The following is a 10,324-nucleotide window of genomic DNA, read 5'->3' as shown; positions in this document are numbered from 1 at the left end:
CCCTAAGAACCAAACAGAAGAGCTGTCCTTATCTGCTGTTCTGAGAAAAGAGAAAGGCTGTGATGGGCAAATGAGTGAGATTCTTCCAAACTTTGCAAGGTAAAGAGTGCTCTCCTCAAATGTGCAGGTAAAATGCTTGCATAAGCACCACTTCCCTTGCATTGCAGCCAGCCAGTGCCAACACACCTCCAGGTAAAATAACAAAACAAATCCACAAACTAAAGACAAGATCATGTTCTTAGCTCACAAAATGATACACATACACATGGACAAGTTATCAGAAAAGGCATTATATTTTGGTTTCCACCTCAGTTAAAACTGATTTTGGTTTTCAATCAATCAGATCTGAGTATGTCCAAGTTCAGGTTTCAATGTTTTTTTCCCCATAACAGTAATGATCTGGACGACCATAATTATAAAAGGGACGGGGAGAAATCCCAAGAACAAGTTACATAGTCTGAACTGTGCTCTCTTCCACATGAGCACTCTAGGGAATGTTAGTTTCAGTTCTTGCTTTTTTTTTCTTTTTTTTTTTCTTCCTTCAGGTTGTTACTAACAAAACTCTCTACTGTTTATTAAAGCAAAGCTACAGTAAATTCTTGCAGTCTTACAGCAGGTTTTCATATTACCAGTAGGACTCGCATGCATGGATTGCAGTCACACACACACGCTCACAGACATTATACAGTAGCCAGTTGCCACCATAACAAAAACCGAAAAGAAAGAAAACAGACATTCATTTCTTTAAGTGGTCATCATTAGAATCGCACCAAATTTTTTGGATAAAAAAAAATACTGCACAGGTCTTCCACATCTACAAGGTAAATCATCCCTTTCACAATGGACGGAGCTCTCGTCTCCATTTGTTCAACATGCATCGCTAAAGCTTGAAGGCACGCTGGCCAAGGAGAGCCCTGTTCTTTTGTCATCTGAACTCCAGTGTGCTGCTAGCGGGGTGCAAAAAAAGGACAAAAATAAAGCCAAGCCCTTTTGCAGCACACCGGGAAAAGGTCATTCGGAGACCACAGTACTTGGAAGGCAGCCCAGCTGCCTGGATTCTACTGCTAACTGTGCTCTTGGAGGCATTGAAGGAACACACTTGTGTTTAAAAATGACACATAAAGGCAAATTTCTGCAAACCCTTTCTTTTCAAACTGCCTAAGGTAGACTAACACTCCTTCCAGAAGAAACTGGTCCTTCAGTCACCAGCCTCAAGTGGGAAACTTCCTACCTGCTGTATTAAACACTGAAGCACCAGAGGTTATAGGGCTGATGTGTTTGGGCATTCACCAGCTTCAGGAAAACTTAACATTAGGAAAGAAAAAAAAAAAAAAAAAGAAGGAAAAAAGATGGAAAGAAATCCCCAATGCCTCAAGAGCACTATATCAAACCAGAACTCTTGGGCTACTGACTGCCGGCACTGTCAGAAGCTGCTTGCTTCTGGGAAGACACCTGGAGGTTGAAGCCTTATGGTGATCTGGTATCCTCCCAGGGTGAGATTTGCTGAGTTTTACTGATTGCAAGATAAAGCAGTGTTTCGGAAAACTAAAACCAACAAACTCATAATAACCATCACCAAAATCACCGTTGGAAAAATTCCATTCTTTAGAAGGTCTCATTGAGAAACATCAGTCCCTGCTCCACGAAGCAGGGCAGATACAATTAACAAAACCCAGAGTGACCCGTCCCCCACAAGCTGGGCCTTCATGGTCTAGTCCCCATATTATATTGGAGGGGAGAAACAAAAATAAACAAAAAAAAGAAGGTTGTATCACCTTTTCCTCCTGTTAAAGTTTTAATCCTCTTATTCCATTTTTATTTGTTTTTTTCCCCCGATTCTCCCTTCCACTCTGCCACCTTAGCTGGGGGAGTTATTGGAACAAGAGTTTGGAGAGTCCTGCTCATTTATTGTGTTCAAGAGTACACACACCGGCTGCCGGGGCAGGTGGTGGTGGCTGTGCTCGCGGTGCTGCTCCTCCGTGGCACTGAAAAGCCCTTCCTCCTCGTCCCCGTGGGGACGGCCGCTGCAGCTGTCACAGAAGTCCAGGGGCCCGTCCAGAGCGTCATCGATGAGCCCGTCAAACTCTTTGAGGTCGTCGTCGTGGTGGCCCCGGTTGCACACGCAGACTTCTATGCCAGAGTCGCCGGTGAAACGGCGCTGCCTGCCCGGGGTCTTGTCCTTGGCGTCGGGAATGGCGCTGCTCTGCTCTAAGCTCTCAGAGCTGTAACCTTTCAGCAGTTCCTCCTTGCACTCTGTATCCTTATCAGGAGCGGCCCTCTCCACGAGCTCGGCTCCCGTGCTGGTGCTGCCGGGCTCGACGCTTTGCATTTTGGCGACGGCTCTCTCGCCCAGCGCGGTGCTGGAGGGCTCGGGGTCCCCGCGGCCGGGCGCCCCGGTGCTGTCAGTACTGCTGATATTGCTGCTGGGTGCTGCAGAGCTGCTCTGTGCTGGCTGCAGGGCCCTGGGCGGGTCTGGGATTGTGCTACTGCTGCCTGCTGGGACACACTGCTGATGTAAGGCACTGTACGGGGGCGGGGGGGTCGGCGGTCGGTTCACCACTTCCTCATAGGGAGGTAGCAAATAGTTTGGCAAAAACCCTAGAAGTGGGAGGCAAGGAGGAGAAGTTATTTCAGGAGCAGTTTATCTCAGGAAACGAGTCACTAATACAGGTCAGTATGGCATTTATCACCTACCAGCACCTTCCCACTGAACAGCACAACAGGCTCTACAAAGGGGTGCCAGAATTTGTCTCAGGTGAGGTGTGTAATGTTTTAGAGAAGCAGCAAACACGGCAGAGGAGGGCACCATTACAGGAGGAGATGGACACAACTGGGAACAGCAGCCTGATCTGGCTCTCTATACTTACCAGGCAAACCTCCCAGGACCATGTACCTCAATACAGCCCCATAAACCACACTGGGGAACGGCCTGTGTTGGCTGGAGGGAACAACTGCCCAGCCCTCTCCAACACTGCCTTCTCAGCCGAATTTCCACTTTCAAGAGCAAAGATTTCATCTCACAAAGCATTATGCAAATATGAAGAGACATGGGCAGTTACAAGGAACTTGAAGATCCTGGCTTTTGGTTGCTGTTTTAATGCTGGATTAAATTCTTCTGGTGCAGTCAGAATAAATTGGCAGTACTGGCAAAAGAGTTTGGCTTATTGTACTTACAGCCTTTCAAACCCATGAAAAAATTTGTTTATTTCTTAAGAGGCAACAAAATAGTCTATACAGACAGAATGTACTTAAACACTGGAAACATTTAAGGGTAGCACTGCAATTTTCCATGTGCAATTGCATATCCCTGGGGCTGGGGAGGGAAAGGCTGCTGGGGATGATTTCTGAGGTGACTGCCAGAGTTTAACAAGAAAAGCGAGTTCATACATTCAATTCAACAGTCTGTCAGAGGATACTCAGCTGTGGTACCTCCAGTCAGAAGGAGACTTGCTGCTCTAGCACAGCACAGCAGAACACAAGGAGAGCACAAAGTGATTGTACTTTCCCTGAGTTGTGGGCAACAGCTCCTTCATGCAAAGTCCTAGGGCTGCTCACCAGCAGTGTGGCCTGGGAACCACAGCACAGGGTGGGAGCCAGCAGAGTCTCTGCTGAGACTCCCCTTTCTTCCAGCCTGTGTGACCAAATTTTATGAAGCCACTTCCCATACCTCACTCCCACCAGCATCAAGTCCAGGCTGGAAAGGAGGAGTCCTGAATGAGGTACATAAAGAACCTTTGCAGAAAAACACCCAAGGAATCCCTACACTCTCAGGAGTGGGTGTGAGGTGCTGTAGTTGGTGTGGTTCAACTCCAGACTCAAGGGCTTTCAAACGCATCCAACACCATCTCCTCTCTGCACACCATGGTGAGGCAGCAAAGCCCGCACAGCCTCTTGCTGAACCCAATTGCTGCTCCCTCCCTGCACCTAACACAGGCCCCTGGCGGCTGCCGTGCTCCCCGGGCCGGCGGTGTGAGCACGTACGGAAATAGAAGGGCAGGGCTGAGTAGTTGTGCGCCTCCCGGTAGGCGATCAGGTTGATCTCGTGCTGCCGCTGCTGCGCCTGCAGCCGGTGCTTGGTGCGGCGGTGATGGCAAACACAGCAGCAGCTCAGGATGATGATGATGGTCCACACCAGCCAAAACCCTGCAGCAGAGAGAGGACAGTGAGTGTCAGCCATTGTGTGAGAGCTGCATCCAAATGCAGGAGACCCCAAGAAGCCAACGGAGAAGATAATCTGAAAGTCTGGATCTGAACCGGCACTGCTCTAAAGGCAGAAATATGTGTAGGCCAGGAGGCTTCAACACTGCCTGTGTGTGACACTGTGACTCCAACAGCCTTGCCACAAATGGATAACTCTCAACACACTTTGGTACAATGTATGCTCAATAGGTACAAGTCTGGAGAAGAATCAAATATGGAGGGCTCCCCCCTCCATTGCTCCTACCCTTTGGTTACCATTTCTTCTAGCCAAAAATGAACAGAGCTGTGAATAGCATTGAGCTTGCCTCCCACAGTCACTTTGGTTTGAAAATAACAATCAAGACACAAAAGACACTCTGCAGATTGACCACAGAAGAAGAGAAAAACCCCAAGCACTATGTTTTGCTTTTGTTTGCACTGCTCTTTAATTTCCAGCCCAAATCTTTCATTGTTATGTTTAACAAAAACATGCTCTTTTTTCATAAATGTCTCAAAATATTTTTAAAACTTATTTTTGTATTCAATGTCTTAAATTATCCAAAATTAAATTAAGCTAGCCTCCCTCTCTGAATCCTCAAGAAACCTAACTTCTGCTCTGTTTGTGGTCATGGCTGGTTTCTGTGCACTGCTGTACCATATGTACATTGCTCCTTAAAAGGCAATTTTAAAAACACCACTTCCTGAATTTTACCCACACCTTCCAACATGTGGAATAACTCTCCCTTTCCACAAATTTCTCACTTGCATGCACTACAAAATGTTTCCGAGACACACTTCAAAAAACTGGAACATTCACTCCAGATTAGGCTTTTGTTTCCTGCAATTGCAGCCTGCAGCTTGACCTATCCCCAGTGTCTGTAAGCTCTTTTTTTAAGCTCAGTTTTTGCATCTAAAGATACTGGGAGCACTTTTCCTTTAGAAACACATAGGCTTGGCAGTGACTGCTTGCTAGAAATCACAACACTGTTTTCTTTCTGTAACACCTCTGCCACTCTTCACTATTCCCCAGCAGTAAAAATGGAGATTCCTAATGTCACAGCCCATTTTCAGGCTGGCCAGTCTATCCTGTGGTATCAAACTGCTCTTCTCTCTCCACTAAAAACCTCTAGTCATGCCTTTACAATATCTTGATGTTTTCAGCATCCCCTGCTGTGTTTGCTGTGTTTTCTCTGCTAAGAGCTAGGTGGGGAAAGGTGAACAGTTTAGGAATTTGAAGAATGAAAGGAGTATTGCTCTGGCTCAGGACAAAGAGCAATTGTATCATCCATCTCAGAGACCTGCACTGGGCTGCTGCAGGGGAACTGGATGTGCCATATCGAGTCTCTGAGCATTTTGAGTGGGGACTTTCACCTCCCTGTGTCGTAACCCAAATTCCTCATGTATTTTGGCACAGCAAACTGAAATCTCTCTCCTGCCTTGTGCAATCTATTTCCCTAATCAACTGGAACCTGCCTTACCACCAAACTTATCAAAACCTTCCATCAAATGAAGGTGTTACATATTCTCCCACCCCCTTTTTTTTTTTTCTTGGCTGGAAATGAAGGTTCCTGGGTAAGTTTCTCTGGCCAGCCTGCTCAGCTGTACCATGCTGATCAGAGAAGAGAGTGCGATCTTCACTCCAGAGAAGCAAAGAAAAAAGTACTCAAGATGCTCTCTACACTTCCCAAACCAAAACGAGAATGTAGCCACTGACCTCTGAATACCCTCCTGTTTCTAAAAAAAGCCTTTTTATATAAACTGAGAGGAGTGATCCAGTCCACCCTTCACTCCAAAGCCAAACATTTGCAACAATTTCTGTAGCCTCTATCACTACCAAAATCTTGGTACACAAATGCAATACTTCAACTGTCTCACAGTTTGAAGACTCTCTCCAATAAATACACTTTATTTCTCGCTAAGAGACTGTCCCTTGGCTCTTGCTTGCTGAGGAAGCAAGAATACACTCATCAAAACCAGGTCATTGGCACAGCATGCCACCATGCACTGAGGCAGGCCTGCAGTTCATCTTCTAAGTACTCCTTATTTTCAAAGAGCAGTCCATGATCATGAGTTCAATAACAATGGAAAATTACACCCAGCTATCCAGGGATTTTAGCTACAGTTATGAAAACAGATGCTTTTTAACACATTTGATCAAGTCCTTTCCCAAGGAGTCTAGATACAATGGTAGCAAGCAGCACTTAATTAGTTAAGATGTCCTGGAGAACTGCCACTGTTAAGCAATCTCAGCTGCAGCAGCCAAATATTTCTGCAGGGAATAACTGCTCCCACCCAAGCCTGCATCCAGAAGATTAAAAAAGTATTTCTTTAGAAAACTTCTCTACCCATTCCAAAAAAAGTCCCAAAGTGCTCTGCACACAAACTGATGCACAAGCTCGGAGTAGGGGTCAGAGTAAGCTCAGCCATTCCTGCAAAGAGGTGTGGCAATTCTGTTAACACGCAGCAACAACACACAACAGCTTAAGATAATAAATTAATGTTGGAGCCTACTGAAACCGCAGGTGGCACTGAAGTAAACACACCATAATTTAGTGCATTGCAATTTGGCCTCGGTGCCAGGAACAACACCTTCATTCTCCTGCAAAGGGTCTGTGCACGCTCGCAATTGCGAGCAGATGAGATCTGTTGTTTTTCATGAGAACTTCCAGAAAAAGAACCCACTAATACCACATTATTGCCTGGTTTCATTAACCACTGACACTTCCTAGAGCTTCTAGGAATTACTCAAGCCCTGACTCGGCATGAGCCTGGATGGAGGACTCAGCACGAGCCTGGAGGACTTGCCTGGATGATCACAGGAGATAGCAGCGTGTGCCCACCAGAGTCATCTGCTGGCCTGGCTTCTGGCTTCCTCTCAAATGGCTGTGTCCCCACCCTGGCACCCAAGAGCACGTCTGCCCTGCAGGGCTGGAAAGCCCCCAGTGCATTGGAAGCAATAGCATGGGACACCCATGGGAGCTGAGGCACATGAGGGGCTCCCTGGCTGTCACTTGGGCAGAGGTGCCAGTGCTGGGAGAAGGACTGGGTGCAACTCTGGTTGCAAGCCCAGTACCAGTGCAGGTGCTGCGAGTTCAGGGCTCCCATAAAAAGCTCTACAACACTCTCTTGCCAGGAGTTTGGGCACAGCTGCAGTTTTGGCTGCAGAACAGAAAACTGCAAAAGCCTAGAAAATATATAGTATGGTCGTTTATTTGGAATAAAGCTATGCTCCAAGGCCAAGTGCAATTGTAAATATTATGTCTAAAAGTATGGAGTGAACAGTGAAGATGTTCATGACTGAGCTGTGCATTTGTACACCTGGTGAGGCTTGGCTTCAAACCAGCAGCAGGGAGGTAAGCTGAGCAGACCACTGGCGCGTGCAGCCAGCAGCTCATTTAGCAGGAGGGGAATTGCAAATTCACCCAAAGACAACACAACATGAGCAGGAAACGCAGGGGCCAAGCACAGCAGCAGTGCACACTAACACCTCCCTCAGGGTAAAAACAGGTACCAATTCTGCCTTGTGATGAAAATGGGTAAGATCTATGGAGGCAACTCAAGTTTGGCATTAAAAAGCCTCTAAAAGCCAAGTAAAACTGAGCTTCTGGTTGTGTTCAATGTTCCCAAAAGCATTCACTGTTGCCAAATGCCTTCCTCTTGCTCTTCAAGAGTTTTTTCTTCCCAAATGGATATGAGCTGTTTCTCACCAGCATTGTGTTGAGTTACCACTGCACTCACTGGAAAAGGAAAAATGATTGGGAGACACATTCTGAGCCAAATTCACCATTAAATGTCTGATTTGAGAGTATTTCCCACAGCCACCTGGCAGTGACCACTGGGAACAAAAGCTCATGGCAATCTCAGCACAACATGACAGATAAAAAAACAAACAGTGACTTTGGAAATACAACTTCTGATAGATAGCCAGAGCAGAAGTAAAGTACCAGTCTGGAGTGAAACAGGCACCAGGAGACTGCTAGACTTGAAGGCAATTTCAGTCTTGCTCTTGGTTCATGAAGAGTCAGAAGTTGCAACACTCTCCAGCCCAAAAACAACTGAGTCTTGAGAATCACTGCTATCGATATTTTTTTGTTAATGGCGATGCCTACAAATGGACAGTGATGGAAGCAAAGGTGAAACAGACACAGCCAAGGAGTTGATTACTGCCAAAAGATTTCCCTGACAGAGCACCAAAATCTTTAATGAAAGTAAAAGAATCAGCACCAATCTGTAAGCTCAGAGCTGTAAGCCTGACATGAGCAGGAAGCTCAGGAAGTTAGAATGGAAGCTGCAAAAACACATGGGAATGGAATTAGGTCCCATGGAAGAACCAGAGGAAGCACTGAAGAAAGAGAAGGCTGCTGCTAAATTTACAGAATTCTTGGGAAAGGGAGGCCCATCACATGGTCATACACCAGAGATGCTTCCTACCAGCTGTGAAAGAACATGCTTAATGCTTCAAGAAAACCCCTTCTAGGACACTAACCAGAGTTTTGATCAGACTTTACAATAAATAAGAATAAAACAGTTTAATAATTAAAAAACCAGAGCAGTCCTTCCTCATGAAAAAGGAGGGAGCAATGTTTGCTTTGATGCTGTACTGTATTTTCTGCCTGGGATGTTGCCACCAGCAATGCCGTTGAGGGAAGCTCCTTTTATCCTGTGCAAAATGGAAAATGTTTTCTGGAGCGTTCCAAGGGTATGAACAGAGAAATTTGCCCTCAAGTTCATGGTAAACTTGGGCAAATGCCATGGCTCTGTTGGCAGGAAATCCCCTAAAAGCAAGCCAAAACATACTGCAAAGTGCCTTTGTGTCTGCCCGACAAGCATCTGGGTAATAGCTTTGGCTCCATGAGAGCTGGTTCTGAACAGAAGGAGAGGTGGGACAATCTCATTGACTAAAAAATGTCCCAAATGGTGGCCTCACAGTCAGTCATGGCTGGAAAAAAATTGTCTTCACAGGGCCAACACTATAATCAAAAAAGGGAAGAGAAATTTACTTGGTACCACAACCTGGATGCGCTGGGGCCTAATCGTGTCCTTTGGCAGAGGGGTCACATCATTTCCTGCCACTGCAGGCACAAGCCTGTACGAGCCAACCCTGCTGCTCAAGAATGCCAGATGAAGGATCCAGGCCATAGGCCCATGAACATTTTAAGAAGGAATAAAAGAAGCCGCTGAATGACGTGATCCTCTCCTGCCTGTCCCAACCATACCTCCTGCTGCTTCCTCCACCTCTTCTTGTGCCGGCACAAAGTCGTGCGCAACTGTGGTTTGAACTGGTTTGAGGGAACCAGAGCAGGTTGAAACTCGTTTGGCAAACACAGCAGCAGCAGCAAGAGAAAGACTGTGACTTTCAGTGACAGTTTTATGTTAGTTTAAGTCATTGGAACTGCAGTCCCAGCCTGACCTCACTGTAGGAAAAAGTTACTGAATATTTGTAGAGTACAATGGCAAAAGAAAAAAGCTGAAGACATCTCCAACTCCTGCTCGCTTGCTCCCAAACTGATAACAAAAGGAGACACACGTTAACTGCAGCTGGTTTCTAGTTTTCAGAATAGTGCCCACTGTACACCCACTGCAACGAGATAAGATGAAAAAACAAAAGTTTCAGAAAAATCCTTATCCCATTGTGCAATGAGAGTCAACGTGAGGCAGTAAATCTGCAGACACTGCTTTTATGCCTCTCTCCTAGGGAGGGAGCCTTCCAAGGGCAATTGCTCCCATGCTCCAGATGACACATTTTTAAGTCCAGTCCCCCCCCAAGACATCAATGTTGGTAAAATGAATGTTGAACAATAGTCTAACAAAGACCAGAGTGGAACATCCAGCTGAGACCATGTCCTGAACATCTGGGAACAACAGATCTAGGTACCTGGTGACAAGCTGGATTGGAGGTATGTAGGGCAGGGGACGAAACGACACTAGGGATCCTCTTGCCTTTTTTCCAGGCTGTTTAGCACAGCACAGGTGGAAGCAGCCACATAGGGCAAAAGTCAGTATCTGCATAGCCAGGCTATGCCAGACAGCTTGCCTTCTGCTTTGGATCCAAGAATTTTACTGAGCCAGACCAAAACAAACTTAAGGTGATTTGGCTGTCTGGATTAGGCTACAAGAAGTCCAAGTAAATCAGGAAATAACTCCC

The 10,324-nt window shown here is 46.2% G+C and overlaps 1 protein-coding gene across 2 annotated transcripts in view; it reads right to left on the bottom strand.

Annotated features, from left to right (window-relative positions):
• Positions 1-274: 274 nt before the first annotated feature.
• Positions 275-10,324, bottom strand: part of WBP1L (WW domain binding protein 1 like) — a 59,151-nt gene continuing 49,101 nt past the window's right edge. For both annotated transcript variants that reach the window (XM_058028850.1, XM_058028851.1), the window contains exons 3-4: positions 3,982-4,143; positions 275-2,598 (exon numbers count right to left, since the gene is read on the bottom strand). In XM_058028850.1, coding sequence (XP_057884833.1) covers positions 1,859-2,598; positions 3,982-4,143 — 902 coding nt within the window. In that variant the 3' untranslated portion in view covers positions 275-1,858. The remainder of the gene's footprint in view (positions 2,599-3,981; positions 4,144-10,324) is intronic.

The sequence above is a fragment of the Melospiza georgiana genome, chromosome 8 (assembly GCF_028018845.1).
Source record: "Melospiza georgiana isolate bMelGeo1 chromosome 8, bMelGeo1.pri, whole genome shotgun sequence".
In the NCBI taxonomy this organism is placed as follows: domain Eukaryota; kingdom Metazoa; phylum Chordata; class Aves; order Passeriformes; family Passerellidae; genus Melospiza; species Melospiza georgiana.
The sequence above is the reverse complement of the archived record's forward strand: the minus strand, read 5'-3'. Positions and strand labels throughout refer to the sequence as shown.